The sequence below is a fragment of the Trachymyrmex cornetzi genome, unplaced genomic scaffold (genome assembly GCF_001594075.2).
Source record: "Trachymyrmex cornetzi isolate Tcor2-1 unplaced genomic scaffold, Tcor1.1 scaffold2809, whole genome shotgun sequence".
Lineage (NCBI taxonomy): Eukaryota > Metazoa > Arthropoda > Insecta > Hymenoptera > Formicidae > Trachymyrmex > Trachymyrmex cornetzi.
In genome coordinates, this window is record NW_017297493.1 from 1 (window position 1) to 19,177 (window position 19,177).

The 19,177-nt window shown below is 35.2% G+C and overlaps 2 protein-coding genes across 2 annotated transcripts; both read left to right on the forward strand.

The window, feature by feature from the left end:
• Positions 1-824: 824 nt before the first annotated feature.
• Positions 825-1,784, forward strand: LOC108762213 (uncharacterized; the record flags this gene model as incomplete). Its single annotated transcript, XM_018509118.1, has 2 exons — positions 825-1,073; positions 1,473-1,784. Coding segments are annotated over 2 exons (393 nt in total), but the record flags the coding sequence as incomplete, so codon positions are not given.
• A 1,177-nt stretch (positions 1,785-2,961) lies between these two features.
• On the forward strand, positions 2,962-15,018 carry BuGZ (Bub3 interacting GLEBS and Zinc finger domain protein). The gene is made up of 6 exons (XM_018509121.1): positions 2,962-3,327; positions 4,641-4,767; positions 4,845-5,245; positions 7,758-8,127; positions 8,932-9,397; positions 14,569-15,018. The coding sequence occupies exons 1-6, from the start codon at positions 3,287-3,289 to the stop codon at positions 14,679-14,681; spliced, it is 1,518 nt and encodes a 505-aa protein (XP_018364623.1). The 5' UTR covers positions 2,962-3,286; the 3' UTR covers positions 14,682-15,018.
• Positions 15,019-19,177: the final 4,159 nt, after the last annotated feature.

Below are 19,177 nucleotides of genomic sequence, written 5' to 3' on the forward strand. Positions count from 1 at the left end.
TGCTATTTCATATTCATATTCATATTTATATGTGTTTATATTACTTTAACGAAAAACGTCTTTACCATACAATTTTTTTTTATCTTTTTGAATAAAGTTGTATAACATGTAAATGTAAGTCAGTCCTTTTTTTTAATTGTCCAATGCTGCATTACACTGATGACCCCGTGTATCATCCTTGTTTAATATTAGGTGAAAAACAAGGGTAAAACGATACAAGAAGGCAGTTGGATAACGTTTCTAATACAGCCCTAATGGTATCGATACTATTAGTAAAAATTCCGATGAAAAAGGTAACTTAAAAGTAACTTAAAGTTACTTTTTCAGTAACTGTAACTGTAACGAATTACTTTTCAGAGTCAATAACTTGTAACGGTAATTAATTACTTTTTGAAAGAGAAAAACTGTAACTGTAATTAATTACTTTTACAAAGTAACTTTCCCACACACACATCCCTGGTAATTAATAAAAACACCCGTTTAGTATAACTTGCGTATATATAACGTTTTAGGATGTAATCTTATATTTATTGTAACAACATTGATAATGACCGAATGTTCTGGTCGAAACGTATGTTTTATTTTATTTTATGCTATTTGAAATATTATGTTTTAGCAACCTCTAGCTATTGCTCATATACCCTTGTGTCACATTTATATTGTTAAGAAAGATAAATATAATATAAACATATTTTAAAGGTTACTGTTTATTGTTTTAAACGAAAATTAATAACTTTAAAGTACAATTAAAGAATGTAATCCTGTCATAATTTTGTACATGCTTGTGAAAACTTAAATGTTTCTATAACGCAATTATTTTGTAGAGAGAAAGGGAGACTATGCCGCCGGAATTGATCAAATGTACAGTATGTGCAGCATTGTTCTACAACAAGAGAGCCTACAACGTGCACAACACTTATCATCACCCGGATGATTTATATGTGACTTCCGAAGAGCAAAGAACGCAGATGGTGACCAGGATTGATCAAGACTTCGACGTTAGGAGAGTACAGTCTATGGCCGATAGATATGTATCACGATCTAATGTAATTAAGAGGAAGAATAGGAAGAAGGTAACACATATTTTACGCCCTTATGGTGACTTTGACCAAACTCTGATTAACTTAATCAGCAATATTTTATTAAGTAATATGAATAAAACTATTAAATTAATTAACAAAATTATATTTAAGGTAAAAAAGATTAAGAAAAAAGAATAACGAATTGTATATTAGATTTTGTCTTAAGCGATTCTACCGGTCGAATTAACAGCTGATTAAGTTAATCGCAATCTAGTCGAAGTCACCTTTAGCTCTATTGTTTATGATCTCAATATAATTTGACATAATATAAATTTTATATGATACAAATATGATCATGCAATAGTATTGTATAAATATTGTAATAAATATTTCTATATATAACAACATAGCGATATAACTAAATTTATATTTATTAATATGTGAATTTAGAATGAAGCGGAGAATACAATTATTAAGACAGAGATAAAGAGAGAGAGATCTATATCATTAGACGACCCTGCATGTATCAACGAGTCCAACGAGTCCAGCGATTCCGAGAGCGATATCCCATTGAAGCAAAGGATCACCAGCTAACGGAGGTTATTTTTATCATAAAATATTTCTATTTCTGATCCAAGGAAATCTTATTGTAAGAGAGATTTATGAACTGCTGCTATACACAATCGTGATAGTCATCTGCTTTTTTGCAGTTGTTATTATATGTATATGTATAATTTGTATATTATATAAGTTAGGCCCGGTTGTCCCACCTTTTGGTAAATTTTACCTGTTGGGTAAGTAGCAAGATTATCCAATCACATACGCGGATTACCAGATTTACCTCACAGGTAAAATTTACCAAAAGGTGGAACAACCGGCCCTTAAAGAAATTATAAGAGAGGGCAATTATATATTCTTTTTTTGTTTCTACATGGATTGTGTTTAAGAAGTACAATTGTAATAACTGAATGTGTGAGTAACGATGAATGTTGAAGTACAGGAAGTCATATAATAATAATAAGAAGAAGAAGAAAAGAGTAATTACTGTAATTTGCAAATTAATTCTTGAATAATTTTTTATATGTACATTAATTAAATATCATGTTTAAAAGATATACATATATATATATGAATAATATACATATTACATAATGTATATTATGTATATTTATGTATATATACAGGGTGAATCAGAAGAGACTAGTTTTTTACCCTAGGAGAAAAATTATCTCTAATTATCACCACATCAAAATTATATATCTCTAATTATATAGGGTAAATATTAATACATGTCTGTACCTTTTACTATGGAAAGTGAGTTTCTGACTGCATCTGTGATCATCTTTCGTAAATTCAAAGAAAGAATTTTAAAAAGTGAATTCTTTTTGAGTTATAATGACTATCTGTGCTATTTCAGCACGTATGTGCTAATCTAATTGCGACACCATTATGTGAATTTTTGTAAATGAGTTCAAAAATTGATTGGTTGACAGATCTCCCTATTACTTTCAATCCACTGCGCATCCGTGAGAATGGTTCACCTTACTTCTTACATTATTTATTTTTATATTATAATTATTTTATAATTAGTCGACAATTTGTCTCGTGGAGTAAAAAACTAGTTCATGATTTACTCTATATATATTATATATAACATTACATATAGAGTATATGTAAAATACACACTATAATATATATACATGTATCTTCTAAACATGATTAAATACATATTTTTATTTTTTTATTATAGTATGCATGCGACACAGAATGTTTTTATTTTATCTGCTGTTTTTTTTGCCCTCTTGATATCTTGCAAATTTTATATACAAAAAATATATACAATTATATATAAAATTTTATACACGAAAAAAAAATATATATATACACGTCGTGTACATCCATAATTGAGAATAGCATAATCACTTTTAATTTTCCTGTGATCCATTTCATCCAATTGTAATTTGTAAATGTGCGCCATCCCTAGGAAATCTTACCGTCGAATAGTTCCCTAGTCCTTAGAATCTTGAGGCGCGCCACGTTGGCCACTTCCGGCGTCGTGTCGGTCGGGTCGGTCCGCGGAAAAGGTACGACGGCCATTTTGTATTATCGGTTTTCGCGTGTGTGCGTGTGTGGTGTTACGATCGCCGAGGATTCCTGTACTTCTTGAGCCGCGTATTCTTGTAAATTGTACGTCGAATTAAGGATCGTTTTACAAAAGAGAGTCACCGTTAATAGCGACAAGTTTCCGATAATCCGGCGGGAAAATGGGCCGCAAGAAGAAGAAGCAGTCAAGACCTTGGTGCTGGTATCCTTTTTCTTTCCTCGAAGATTGCGACGGCAACGACGACGACGACGACCTGCAACAGTCGCTTTTACGTAACCGTAATTTTTGGAGCACGTTAGTTGTGCGATCGCATAGCGAGGAACTATTGCTATTAGCCGGTGATTTATACAGCGGGTGTCGATCTTCCTCTCCATTGCAGAAAGAGGCTCGAGGAATCGACACGGCGTTTGGGTTCCGCGGAAGGCGGAGAAATCGATACGCGATTTCCTCGCGTCACCGCGACATGCGACATCTCTTGTGTATACTTATACATGAGAGAGCGCAGCTGTTTCCACTGTCCTCGCGTTTACGCGACGCGTTGCATGATGATGTAATGCAACTGAGAAGCCTTTCACGCAGAAAAACGACTGAATTGGGTCGATGTTTCTTATCCCACAAAATTAGGAGTAGTCTTTGTATATCTTGCGTTTCAAGATTCTTCTGCTTAAGTTTCCTCTAAGATTTTTTTCTTTTCACTTGGCTGGATGTTTTTATGTGGAGTGCAATTGAAAATATGCATGCTCTCCTGATCTTTTCAGTGACTTGTAAAAATGTTTGAATGCTGTAAGACTTCTGAATTAAATGTAGACCTTTAAAGAATGAATTGAAGAAAATCTAAATTTAACTTTGTTGAATCATGAGTAATTTAATTGCTTTCTGATAAGTAGAAGTTGAAAGATGCTTTGTAAATATTTGTTTGAATGGTGTTAAATTTATGAATTGAATGATAAGTTTTCATGTAGATAAACTAAGAAATATTTAGAATTTGTTTTGTGATGTTATAAAAATTAACAAAGATTGAATTTTAAAAGTTTATTTACTTGCATAAATTATGGAACATGAAAACTTAAAGGAAAGATTTTACTTGTAATAATTTCCAATCAGATTGGATTAAGTAATAATACATTTTTTTGAGTCGCTGAAAAATTTTCAAGCAAAATTTTGATTTTGAAAATGAAATATAATTTTGAAAATGTCTAATTTTAAAGGATAAACTTTTTCTAATTTCTTTACGTTTTATTTTTTTTGCAAATTATATGAGTTTTAGATTTGTTATTTATAATATATTACTTATCTCTCTCTCTCTCTTCTAACAGGCTTGACTGAATATATAGGTACTCTAAATTCTTTGAATTGGAATCTCACTCTAAAGAGTGAAAATTGAGTCTTACAAAACAGCAACTCAATTTTTAATTTTTAAAAACAAGTGTTATTCTAAAAGTTTTAAAGAGTTATAAAACTAACTATTATTTAAATCTTATTCTATAAATTTCCTTAACACTGTACTTCGAAAGGTATTGCAATCGTGAATTCGAAGATGAGAAAATTCTCATTCAACATCAGAAAGCAAAGCACTTCAAATGTCATATCTGTCACAAGAAACTGTATACTGGACCAGGACTTAGCATACACTGTATGCAGGTAAATAAGATTACATCCTTATTATGTTTTATCTGCTTGATATTATTTTAAGATTAAAATGACACTCGTTTTCACAGGTTCACAAAGAAGCAATAGATAAGGTACCCAATTCATTGCCAAATCGTAGCAATATTGAGATAGAGATTTATGGAATGGAGGGTATTCCACCGAATGATGCAAAAGAACACGAGAGACAGCGAAACGGTGGTAGACCTGGCTCGCCATCATCCGGCGAGGATGAGCCAGTACAGAAAAAACCGAAACCTGAGGGTCTGTTAGGTTCTGCGCCGGGTGCAATGCCTGGCATGGCGACTGGTCTACCTGGAATGCCACCGCAACCAGGTATGCCGCCATTACCTGGTATGGCACCGCACCCAGGTATGGCACCTCATCCTGGTATGCCGCCACATCCTGGTATGCCTCCTATGCATCCCATGATGCCAATGGGCCATGTAGGACCTCCATTTATGGGTCCAGGGTATGTATTCCTCAGTTAACTGTAGTATTATATTAAATCTTCATATCAATTTTATTTTTTAATTTTCAATTTATTTATTTTTAATGGTGGATTTCCGATTATTCATAGTCTCAATACAGTTTATCTAAAATCTGATAAAATCCAGTACAAATTTTATGTTTTATAAAAATCCCGCACTAATTAAATGAAAAATTAGGTGAAATGGATTAATTTTCATATATAATGTAGCTTATAATGTGGTGATGAACTAAAGATGTCATGGGCTCATTAATAGATAGTATTTTATTTGTGATGTATTAAAGATGTAAAACTTGTGCTCACACAATATCTTTGATAGCTCACAAACTATCCCTTCACTAAACCTTGTGTTTATGAGTTTGTTTAGTACATAATGAGCTACATCATACACGAAAACTAATTTATTTTACGAAAATCTAATTTTTCATGTAATTAGTGCAGGGTTTTCAAATGTCTTCGTATTCAAACAATAATAAATATCAATAATCTTTTATCTTTCTTTATAAAGGGCTGATTAAGTTCTTGTAAGCATTCTTCATATCAGATAGCTTTGTCTTTTTTTGTATATAATCAATTAATAATTCTTAGTACAAACGTTCGTTCCTAAAAAAACAATTAACAAATTACATATAATAAAACTTTTCACATAACTTAATGTTTTTTTTTTTTTGTGAAAAATATAAAGAAAACCTATCAGAACCAACATCAGCTGTTCAGATGCACAGAAATCTCTTTATTCTTGTGTAAATGTATCAAAGACGAAATAAATAAACGTTTCAACCTTTCAATTTGGGTTCTTATCAATATACAATATAAATCTTAATTACATGAGTAACCTCTTATCTAAAAATATAACTACAATTAATACCATGCAAATTTCAAGGTGGTGAATCCCGACAATTTAGCTCATTCTTTTATCCAAATGCCAATTTGCTATGTAATGAATAGCCAAGTGATTATCATAAATATTGAAATTATACAATAATATTATAAAAACTTAAAATAAAAACGGTGTTGTATACATTGTGTCAATAGATAAAGTCACATCGCTCATCAAATTGTCAGATTTACTATGTAGTCATTCAAAAGAAAAACGAAAAATGAAAAAGAGAATTATTTAAATCATTTATCTGAATTTTAATTGTATTAATTTTATTTATATGTAAGCGTTTCTCACAACTCGACGCAAATATCTTATGGTGTCTGGCACCGTATGAATGCTGCACAAAAAAAAGGTCTTTTGGTGTGAACAGTGAGAATTAAAATAAGAGTCAAAATAATAAAGTCATGTAGTTATTGAAGTAAAAATAAAAATAAGAACAAAGGGGGAAAAAGCAATGTCACGGTTCCACAAACAAGTTTATACATAGTGGTTCTGAAGAATAAGTATTAGTCTGTAAATTCAAACTCTGTTTCTGTTGCTTTATATGGATCATTTCCGAAATCAATCTTTTATTAAGACTCCTGAGTAGTCAACATGTGATTTAAAATCAATCGGCGGCCTGGCGAAATGTGGCGAATCGCAACACACACAAGCACGAGCCTATGTACAGACGGTGCCAGGTATGCCTTAACACCTGAAATTGTACGAGTATTGGAATCATAATCCAAATGCATTATGATCCCAATACTCGTACAATTTCAGGTGTTAAGGCATATCTGGCACCGTCTGTACATATGCTCTCGGCACACCGAAAGCGAATACATGGACTCATGCTTGTATGTGTGTTATAGCGCCTTGCCGCGATCTCGTCATTTCGTTTCATCCAAATTGTCTTTATTTACAAATGACATCGTGCATAAATTAACGTGTCATTCCTTGCTTCTGATGTCACGATTTCAACGTGGCCGCCGCGACTACTCAGGAACCTTAAGCAACCTTTCTTCGTCTAATATCTTGACATTTTCCCAATCAAATTCATGGCTAATTTGATGGCTAATTCTGTGTTCTGTTATTACGGAATGCTGTGTAGTGGTCCAATTTATGTGATTTCTATGTTTATTTATGCGTGTCTTCAAACATCTACCTGTTTGGTCCACATACGATGCTTCACAATCTCGGCAATCAATTTTATATACAACGTCTGTATGAGATAGTTTGAGACGAACGTGTTTATGACCTTTGATGAACCCCCTAAGATTATTAATCCCCTTATATGCCTATTCATTACATAGCAAATTGGCATTTGGATAAAAGAAGAACGAGCTAAATTGTCGGAATTTACCATCTTGAAATTTGCATGGTACTAGTTAAAGTTATATTTTTAGATAAGGCTATTCATGTAATTTTTAGATTTATATTTTATATTGATAAGGACCCAGATTGAAGGGTCGAAACGTTTATTTATTTCGTTTTTGTTACATTCACACGAGAATAAAAAGATTTCTATGCATTCGAACAGCTGGTGTTGGTTCTGATAGGCTTTTTTTTATATTTTTCACTGATAGATTCTTTCGAACCTCATTATATATATATATATATTTTTTTTTTTAGCATGATGCCGGGTATGTCGGGCATGCCTTCCGGTATGCAGCCGCCAGTTTCGGGTGCATCGATCCCACCAGCGCGTCCTTTGTTCCCAAGTGCCGCGGCTGCAGCCGTCTCGACAGCAGCATCGACAGCAGCGTCGGTGACCGGATCCGCACCTCTCGGCACAGACTTTAAACCGATCACATCGGTGGCTAGTGGCGGTTCAATAGGTCCAGTAAAGCCGACATTCCCTGCGTACAGTAGCGTCGGTGATTCCATTGGTGCTACTATAACCGGCAATAGCCTTACCAATAGTGGTGATCAAAAGGTGACTCTTATTGCGACCACTGGGGCCGCCAGTAAGATCATTCATCCTCCGGAAGATCTCAGTCTAGTAAGTTTCTAATTTTTATTCCTCAACTTTTATTTCCGATAATCTCTTCTATTTTTAATTATAATCTTTGAATTGAGAGGCTGGATTCTGTAAGGGGATACGCATGGATTTCGCGCGATAAGTATTGTCCGCAGGGCCATATTGAAGTTTATTCTGTAAAAATTTCAAAGAAAAATATTCATATTTAGTTGAGATATGGCGAGTTGAATACAAAAATCTATTGAAATTTTTTCATTTTACAAATTAATTTTTTCGTTTATAACTTGAAAACAAAAACAGTTACAAATTTAGTTTAAACACGAAAAAGATGCGCTATGTAATTCTGTATAAGAATCAATCATCAAAATTGAAATTAGAGCGATGTTCAAAATTAGGTCTGTGTGGACAATTCTTATATCCGCGAAATCCACGCATATCCCTTTGTAGAATCCAGTCCCTAATAAAACTATTAATTTTAAAAATAAATTTTTGATTCTGAAAAAAGTTCCTTTGAATAATAGAAACTATTAAAGCAAAATAAATTTTAAACAAAGGATTTGCTTGAATTGAAAAAAAAAATTTATTTAAAAATATTGGCTGTATTTAAGTATGACGAAGCAGCTTGCTTGCTTGCCAAGCGATTAAATATGATTAACTAGATCTATGTATAAGTAAGAGAGAGAACCTGAATCATTTATTCGCTTGGCGGGTAGGCTAGTTACTTTGCCAGCTTGAACATATCCACATGATTAGGTACCAAGAACCGCTTCGACCAAATGTGTGACCTTCGCTTATTTATATTTAAACAAAGAATTTGTTTTTCAGGAGGAAATTAGAGCAAGGCTGCCAAAGTATCAGCGTCGACAAACTGACGAATCTGGACGATCGGCACAATCAGAGGCAGTGGCAACGGTGGTGAGCCAGCAGCAGCAAGCCGCCGCCCTGCAACAAGCAGCAGCGCAACAACAGCAAGCAGTGCAGCAACAGCAGCAACAACAACAGCAGGCGCAACAGCAACAGCAAGCGGCTGCAAACGTGGCGGTGGCCGCGTTTCAGGCGGATCAGCAACAGCGGCAGCAACAGGCGGCGGCGCTGAATGCACTGCAGCAACAGCAACAAAGGTTCCCGCGACCGCCGCAGGCGGTCATGGTACCAGCCTCGGCCGCAGCAATGCCTGTTAGCTCGGTTGCGTTGATGGCTCCCTTAATGCGACCCACCATGACCCTAGCCGCGCCTGCTCTCATTCATGGAGGTAACATGATGCGACCGCCCCCCATGGGCCTGCCACCAGGTAAGTGTCTGCGGGTTTGAGCTTTACGAAAAACTCTACCCGCCGCCCTCTTAAACCCCCCTCGCTCTCGCGTACTTGACAAACAGAGCTGTCCTGCTGTATTTTTTGTCCCCTCTCGTTGTTAAAATTTGGAAATTCCCTTAGTACTTTTTATCGATTTTTTTTCCAATTACCCCCACCCCTCCCCCCTTACTAGTTGTTGAAGACAGTAACGTTAATCGGTGCACAAGAACAAATCTTATCGCAGTTAAGTTTTTTTTTTCTTTTTTATCACATGTGAAGTTTATAAGAAAGTTTATTAGAAATTTCGAATAAAGTGTATTGGATTACCCTATTTTCCCCGTTTCGAAAGTGACCTTTGCAGGAATGTCCTCTTGAACTTTTTTTGCTTCAAGGATATCGCATACCCGTATTTTAACAAAATTAATTACTATGTTGTTTTAGAGTGCGAAAGAACATTTCCGATGGAACGTTTATATTTAATGATTCACAGTATTATTAATTATCAAAAATTTTTAAAGCCTTAAATGTCTTGCGTGATATGTTGAATTAAGTAGATATTTTTCAGATAGAGAGAGGGCGATTGATAAATGCCATCGGAAATGCGATATATTATATCCTTATATTTTGTCAACACAACCCTTATATATCACCTTTAGCCAGTTCTACTCGGTCAATAAACCGGGAAAGGATTTTTCTATCTACAAACAAAAAAGAGAAAATGCCGGATATTAATCGAACAATAATTTGACCTTACTTTAGTTTAACTCGATTGCACATTACACTGCAATTTGCACTAATTGTATTTATGACAACAATCATTTTTATTCTTTGCAAAAAGATAATGAGAACGTTGAGACAGATAAACAAGAAACAGACTTGACATTTAGGGGGGAAGGGGTTAGAAAAAATAGATGACGAAATTGCGTATATCATTGACTTGAGACGGCAAAGAGAGAGAATGCGAGGCGGGAAGAATATCATGATTATTCAGATAGAGACTATAGAGATCAAGATTCTCGACCGAATGATACGCCACAGAATCTCGACGACACAGCGTCTTGTAGTCCTTGTTCGTTTATACGTTTTAACGGTGCGTTTGCAGGGCGCCCGGTCACTCCTCGATGAGTGTCGAACGAACCCAGTCTGGTTACTAAAACCGTGTTTTACAATACAAGCGCTACAAGGTTGGTCCTTAGCAATTAGCATGCGGTGACATGGCCTATATCTATATATACATATATATATCTATATATATCTTGTTATATTTATTATTATTCTTATATATTGTTGATTAATCTTGTCATCATTGTCATTAATACACCTACATGTATGCGTATATACGTAATATATATATATAGTGACTCCTGAAAAAGAATGACGGTGTAGGAAACTGTTCAAGCAGCTTTTGTGAGTCACCGTGTATATATTTCTGTATATTCGTAATATTTTATCACTGGGCAGGTGGGTCGAGCGGCCAACGACATGTTCCTTCTTCCATCTTAACTCCAATTTCTTCAACCGATTGTCACATTTTGAATATGTTTGTTTTTCCAAGAATACTCACCACAAATTAAAGTAACGAAAGTCTGTAAAAAAAAGTCGGAAAAAATGTAGAGAGTAGCTGTATCGCTGAACGATCGTTTACATATTGATCAAAATAATTACTCGTTATACTCTCTAAAACTTAGGATAAATCTCACTTTGAAGAGTGAAATCTCATTCTTAAAGATTGAAAATTGAGCTCTTTTCCAAGACTGTTTCAATGTTCACTCTTTAAAGCGAGATTCCACTCCAAAGAATTTAGAGAGAGTACGTCGATTAAAATCTAAATCTGATACTGGAATTATTATGTATGATTAATGAATATATTAATATTGGCTATATAAATAATAAAAATAATTGGGATAGAACAATAAGCGTCAGTCTTAATTGCATTATGAATTATTAATCAGGAAATTTTTATTCGCTAAGATCACACAAATCACTAAATCCATAATTGTTATGCAATTCTTGTTATACAATAAATTATACGTTACATTTACAAATTAAAACGATCATTTTATTATTTTTTCTTATTATTTAATTATTACTTGATATAGAATTTCAATAATTATTTGATTGAATTATTAATCTCTAGGGATTTTATCTCAAGAAGTAATTTTATATATGATGAATTGTCTCTGTTTTTCAAAGGTACAACGTTAAATTATTCAACAGATTTTTTTCAATCGATTGTTCACTGATGCATCTATCGTATCACGTTTCTAAATTAATATTAGATATCTTTATCGGTATATTGTGACACTTATCTTTCCATTTACGATTTCACAGTTATATACATTAAAAAAAAATTATTTTACGATAGTTTGATTTTTATACAATTCCTAATACAGTTCTCCTTGTGCAGTTTATTACGCGAAAGACGAAGAGAAACTCTCCGGCCGCTCGGCCGTTACAATTTTTATACATCTCTTTCATGTATGATTTCTTTGTTTCCTTTCCGTTCCGTTCTCTCAGCTTCTTTATTCACACTCTCTCGATTTAACCATATTACTCTTCTTACGACTCACATACGCCATTATTTACCTCGCCAGCAGCCGTGTTACCATCTTGTCTCTTCAGTATTACTTATATATTATATATAGCTTGGAATCCTGGTGTTGTGATATAGTAGTGGAGAAACTGCTTCCTTGGGCACGGTACTGACAGTCGTTCGAAGTTGTCGTTCCAAAGAAACAAATTATAATTACAAATGATAATTATTTTTCTCTCAATGTATCCCTTCCTTCTTCGCATTTGATAAGTAATCATTGTGATAAATCATTTGTTTTGACATATCCGCTGATATATAGTGGATTTACCGAATCACTTTTTTATCGATGGATTCTTTGATTAATTTAAATCACTTTTTTAACCTTTACAGGACGAGAAACTATAATGTCACATTTTGAGGCAAAAAGTACAAGGACAATCTCTATAACATTTAATATATGTCCATTTTCTCTAAAGTTTAATGATAATATAAAGGAATTTATGATCCTTAAATTCTGGATAAGATTGCAAAATTAAACTTTCGAGATTTAAATAAAGTGGAACTTAAGAGATTAAACAGTGGAACTTATTTAGAAGTTTCGAAGTTTAAGTAAAATATTTATTCTTTAACTTCACATAGATTTTTTTTCCAGATTTCCTCAACAGATTTGAGATTTGAAAATTATCGCGATATCTGATGTTCAAAGTTATAAAACTTACGAAGATCTTTACTATAAAAAAGTCGATTGAAAAATTGTTCGAAAAATCCATGATAAGTGGCTCGTTAAATTTGGGATGTATTGTAAAAATTATATACGATAATAGCAAAATAAAATATCGCGAAGAGGGAAAGGATTGAATGTTATCACCGTGCTCGCCGGTGCATTTTATTTTATTTTTAAAATTTTTTTTTCATGAAAAGTAAAAAACTAGCAACGAGAACGAACGTAATGTATCTCCCTCACACCATAGCCTAGCTTTTGTGTTACACAATGAAAGATTTTAGATAAATTGAGCTGAGCAACAGTAAGTAAACGACTTCACGTTACCTACTTCACTTTTGCGTTCAATCGAGGGTCCGTTCGATTAACACGATTTTTCTCTTTATTATACTCGGTACTCACCAAGTATTGCTAAGTAAATGTATAACAAAAACGTATAGAATAAATAGAAAATAAAAAGAAAATCGTGTAAGTAGAAAAAAAATTTAATTTGTTTCGTGTTGAGATGATGCTTTCGAGAATTTTAAACCAGTTATTTTACGTTGCTCGATTGTTATGAAAAAAAGAGCAATGCCGTAGGCGTATCGAGGATTTCTGAGTGACTAAGCACGTTTTTGGCGGCGATGTCCTTGTTGGAAGAAGTCGGCTGACAGCTGAACGATCTCCGCGAGCTTCCATAATACAGTTCGCAATATCAAGCCGATGTTGCGTCTTCCCCCCGAGTGAGATTCGTTCCTTGTATGGTGTGAAATTTTTTCTGTGTGGTACCACCTTGTCAGTTTTGTTTGTGACTTGTATTGCGTATGCGGCGCACTGCATGCTGAGCTGAGTTCTACGTACATTATGTACCTATCGTATACGCATATCTAGTTTGGCGATTCGCATTGACCAGCGATTGCTGGGATAGAACGTAGTTCGTGGGCTACCGAGAATAGATTAATCGGGTGACATAGTCCTTTGGACTTTACCCGAAGAAACAGGAGCTCTTGTTGCGAAGAAGCGTGCTTCTCTTGAAGGTCGAATACGTGGCTTCACGCTCGGCCGGCTAACGCTTATCTTGGCAATCAGAGATTCTGATTGATCGAAAGGGCAAAGCACACTCTGAACGATCAAAAATTAACTGAATTAAAATCTCGCAGATATATCCCAATACGTACTTCTCTCGATACAATAATCGTTCGGCTGTCAGGCAACTTCCTTTTCAGCGGAACATGGGTCTGAATTGGCTTTGAATTTGAAAGCTATTACACGATCAAATCAGAAAAACATAATTAGATGCACTGATTGTGAGTCAAATCTCAATTTAACTCAATAGCTAAATAATAGCAATTAAATTCATAATATTAATAATTAAAAATATGCAAATTTTGGAAAAATTTAAGCTTTATCACAAAATTAATTTTTATTTTAAAAACTTTCATATTTTAATTGGATATTTTTATTTTTTAAATCTAATTATTTAGGAAGATTATATTCCCTAATTTATTGAAATATATTTTAAATTTTATTTAAAGCGCCCAATATGATTCTGTGACTTATTTTGCGCTGAACATTATGTAGTTCTCCAAAAACGAGCACGATATTTGACATAGTAACAGAAACTATTAGAAAAAATACATTAAAAAATAAATTGAAACTACACATTAACGCAACACACAGGACCCATAATTATCTTAACGTAACGTGAACAGTCGCGACGTAAGTATACCTGGGGATTCCGATCCCCAATTTAAAAAAGAGTAAGAGAAAGAGAGAAAGATCCTATTATAGGATCCGGCGAACAAGACGTCGTCTCGTTCAGGCTCGAGTAATCAAAAGCACGTGTATGCCGCACGTGGGCAACGTACTGTTTTCTTTGCCCCCCGCGATATTCGATCGCGGATCGTACTAATCTTCCGCTGCGTTGCTTTGCAGGCATGATAGGGGCCTTACCTCCGGGTGCTGCGATGCATCCGGCCTTCGCTGCCGCGCCGATGGGCTTTCCTGGACCGATGCTGACGCCGATGATGCATCCGCGCTTCAGATGATCGCCCCCCATGGACGGGCCCAATCCTCCGCCGCTGCACTTCGTGCTGTGGGCCCGCCCCTAATTTTCGGGGTTCGGACCCGATCGAGGAAGAGACATACACAAACGAAAGAAGGACAGAAGGAGAGCTAATAGAAAGAAAAAGAGAGAGAAAGGAAGCGGAAGATAATCTACATGGTAGAATTTGTTTCCCGTCAATTCTCTCTTACAAGATCTGTTTTTTTCTTTTCTTCCTTTTTTTTTTAAATATTGTTGAAAGACGGAAAAACAAAACTGAATGAAAGAGAAAGAGCGAGAGAATGTATGTGTGTGTTTGTGTGTGTGTATGTGTGTGTGTATGTGTGTGTATGTATGTGTGTGTGCGAGAGAGAGAAAAAGAGAGAGAATGGATGAGAGAAAGAGACACACGCACTCACATAACGCCATCGACATCTGAAAGAGTTCCTTCAAAGAAATCGGGTGCGCGCTGGAAACGGTCAGCTTTTTCATTTTCTTCGTTCTTTACTGCTACTTTATGAAATAATGCAGCGGTCACGAAACGTTAATCATTCTCGTTGACTGCAAGTGTGTGTATGTGTGTATGGGTATGCGCGCACCCATGCTACGTCGTTGGTCGTGTGCCAGGTGAGCTAAACTCAAGCAAGTTTTATCGCCTTTTCTATGGAATAAAGTCAAAATAATCGCTCTGTAATATCGTCGTTCGCCCTGCGCGGAAGCGCCAGTGAGAACTATCTGTTTATCGACTTACCTCGCAGTCTTTTTATGCATCGGACAACCAATGTATCTACTGGTACGTCCGTCGAGATTGCGTTTCTTATTCTTGTCACGATAAAGACAACGCGGCGCGCAAAAGACATCCTCTCGGTACGAGAAGGGTCAATCAGGACGATCTAAGGATTCGGTACGGAAAGTTGCGCGAGTCCCGTAGTTTATGAGACCAATCTAAATAAAAATTGCGTCTAAAACAGGCCTTACAAATTACGGACTTATCGCTTTATTTTTGTAACGAATCCTCCATAAGCGTAAGGTAATTGTGACGCTGTTGAAATTTTCAATGACAAGAATAAGTCTTTCTTTATATGCCATTGAGTCATTAGTAATTCTGATCCGATATTTTTCTCAAGTACTTTATAAGTATAAACTTTCTAAATATGGTTGTATAAATAATGCACGCGGTATTATATTAATGAAATTTTAATCTTGAAACGAGAGATTAATAGAGAGGTTTAATACAATACAATTGTAAAAAATGTCAAAGGAAAAATATATTTATTTGAAATACAAAATTCCTTTAGAGAAACATTATCACACATATAATGATGATTATTAGTCATGAAATCTTTAGACACTTAATTAAATACGTGAGGATCAGTTCTATCATTGAAAAATCTGGCTTACATTTACTTTCGTAAAATTGATGATTGACCCCGTAGTTGTTCGGGAAGTGATTGTACCTTCAACAATGACGAAATGACGTGCTTTTCCCTCTTAAAGAAATTTTCCTCTTTCGCGCATTAGACCGTTTCCATCACGCGCTATTCCCTCAGCCTCCATGCACCTGCAGTGTCCTCTTGGAGAGGCGCGATCGCGAATAAGGTGGCGCTTCACGCTGCAGCTGGATGATTATTCACTTGACGAAGTAGAACTCGAGATGAGAGAGCACTTTCAAGACAGTTCCGTTCCGTGATGTTTAAATTTTTTTTCTCGATTTACTAAGTAAGGATTCCCGGAGGAATCGAGGACGCAGAAGTATTCGACTTATTTTTAAAATAAAAAAAAAGGAAATTAAACTTGAATTCGCTTAACAATCTTAGTGAAAGTACTTAACAGGAACACTTAATTTTATTTCAAGCTTTCAAAAATTTGATAAAAAGTGACGCGAATGAGTAATAAATGTTTATGTATAGTAGATATTTCGAAAGATACATTACAGATAAGTAGCCAACAAAGCTACTTGAGTCTATTTATTATACATAGTGAGAATTAGATTTATAATTTCAATCACTCATCAAATTATACTAATTATCTCTGTGACTGCTTTTGAAAGTTCTTTTGTTTCGGGTCAATTCCATTGCACGGCGCGTCTTCGATTTCTCCGTGACAGAATAGCGTGTGTTTCTTTTTTTCGAACGAATAGATTAAATCTCTAATGGTTTTGGTAACGACGAAAGGAAGTAGCGATGACGAAGAATAGTCTCGGTATGATACACGTTTTAACTTAGCCGGTCTCACCAAATTGCAGTATCATAGAATCAAGAGCATAGATCAACGCAAAAGAGAAATCGGGTGTACACGTTACAGTTTAAAACACATTTGCTAGCCGCAGTGTGAAGATTCGGTCGCCTCAGGTTAGTCTGTCGCAAATTTTATTTTGTTAATACTGAGAGTCGAGCCGAGGCACCTTCACGAGGCACAGCAGAGCCTCGCTGAGACAAAACAAAATTTTTTTTATTTGAAAAGTTTATTTTATTAATTTACAAAATTGATCTATAAAATTTCCAAACTACTGCCTCGATAAAATTTTTAATGAGTTATTAAAGTCTAATTTGAGAAAAAGGACGTCCGCAATTATTGTATAATTTGAAACCAATTTCGCGGTTTGCGATAAATGAAGGTCTAAATGTAGAAGAATGCGTAACAAATAATTTTTATGTATAAAGAAGTTATATATAAGGTTTTGAATGAGATTGATTTACGAAGGTGATCAACTCGGCTGGACTCATCAAGAAAGCCCCCTTTTTTTCCTTTGCCAAAGGAACAATGTTGGCGACGCATGAGTGAGTGGTAAGTACGGAGGGTGCTCATAGAATCGAACACCAGCTCTCTACACTCGACTCACGCCGTTTTCTTCACTCTTCCTTTACCACGTCTCGCCGATTCTCACCGATCGTAGAACGTATTCATTCCCGATTTTGAGCAAATTATCTCGTGATTATTTTTGTCATTTCTAAAAGCTGCTTATACTTCATTCCGTTTATAAATACTCAAGCGCAATTCGTGAATTATATAGTATAGTCTTTATGTAATTTTAATGTTATAGTCTCGATGCACCTGTTCTACGATCGGACACTCTCTGTTCCTTCTCATCCTCTATACAAAACTTGGCGAACTTTCCCAATTTGTCTACAAAACTTGGCACTTCCCGAATTTCTTATATCTATTTTCTTGTCCACTTTACATCTTACTATTTACTATATGCTCTTATCAGTTTCTACTCAGGGTGTCTATTGATAACGCTGACCGGAATGTCCGTTTTTACGTGAAATTCCTATTGCTTCTTGTATCGTTAAGTCCATCTGTAAGAGACGCACTGTTCCTACAAACTGTAAATGATTGTCTTAACTTTTTGTAGTTAGTTGAGAATAATTGTATCATTTTAATGTCTTAGAGCAGTTAAAATATTTATCGGTGTCGACTTAATCTTAATATTCAGTCATTATCTCTTTTCGAAACTAGAGTCAAACTATAGGAGAAGAATAAGATCCAACTGATTGAGATCAAGAGTGATCTCGCATCGGCGAGAGCGACTGGGTGTGTAGTTTATCGGTCGGCTTTATCGATGCCTATTAATTTTTCTGGCTCGTCGATCCTCTTTAGATAAAGGGGAAAAAGTAAATCAATTATTAATTAGAACAAAATTCGATGTACGTGTTCGTTTGTTGTACACTGAATTAACTTTTCGGTCAACTTTCGTTTCTAGGTTCGATCGATTGATCGTCCCATATGAACGAAAGATTGATCTGATCGGGACGAGATTTAAGCGAACGATAATGGAAGATAAATTGTTTACACTGTAATCGTTTGTACGTGGGCGCGGTAACGAAGACCCGAAGATTACTTCCCGTATTGTTGTCTTCAGTAGGCACCCTGCTGCTGGTTTTCGTTCTTTCGACCACCACTCTCGCCCACCGTCATCGTCCGGTACTACTACCGACGCCTCCTCGACCAAAAAAAAATACAGAAAAAAAAATAGAAATAAAAATGAAACAGCATTGAAAGCGCGCCGTACAACACGTGTACGTACCAAAACATGATCTACGCATCGTTATTATAATTCCTTTATTTTTCAGGGGTTGTCTTTCCGAATCTCCCCCGCGAACAGACTATCGCTTTACTCTCTTGCAAATAACAACGCCTCGCTCGCGACCGTTCCGAGGGCCAGGGATTATTGACTGCTCAAGAATACAAGTAAATTTGTTAAGATTTATAAGACCATTGACAAACGATTTCTTTTTGTCAAGTGCCTGTTTAGATAAATATTGAACTCGAGAGACGAGGCTTTCCAAAAGAGTAAAAAATGAGAAACGAAAGTGGACGATCAGTTCCATAAAACTATCAGTTACGTAATATCACACCGTTATATTACGTAAAGCTATCTTTAAATGACTAATCGATCCACTAGAAATCGAGCCGGGTTTCGGTTGTGTGATTTCCTCGAAAATAGGAAAATTAATAGAAATATGTATTATTGTTATATAATTATATTTTATAATTATA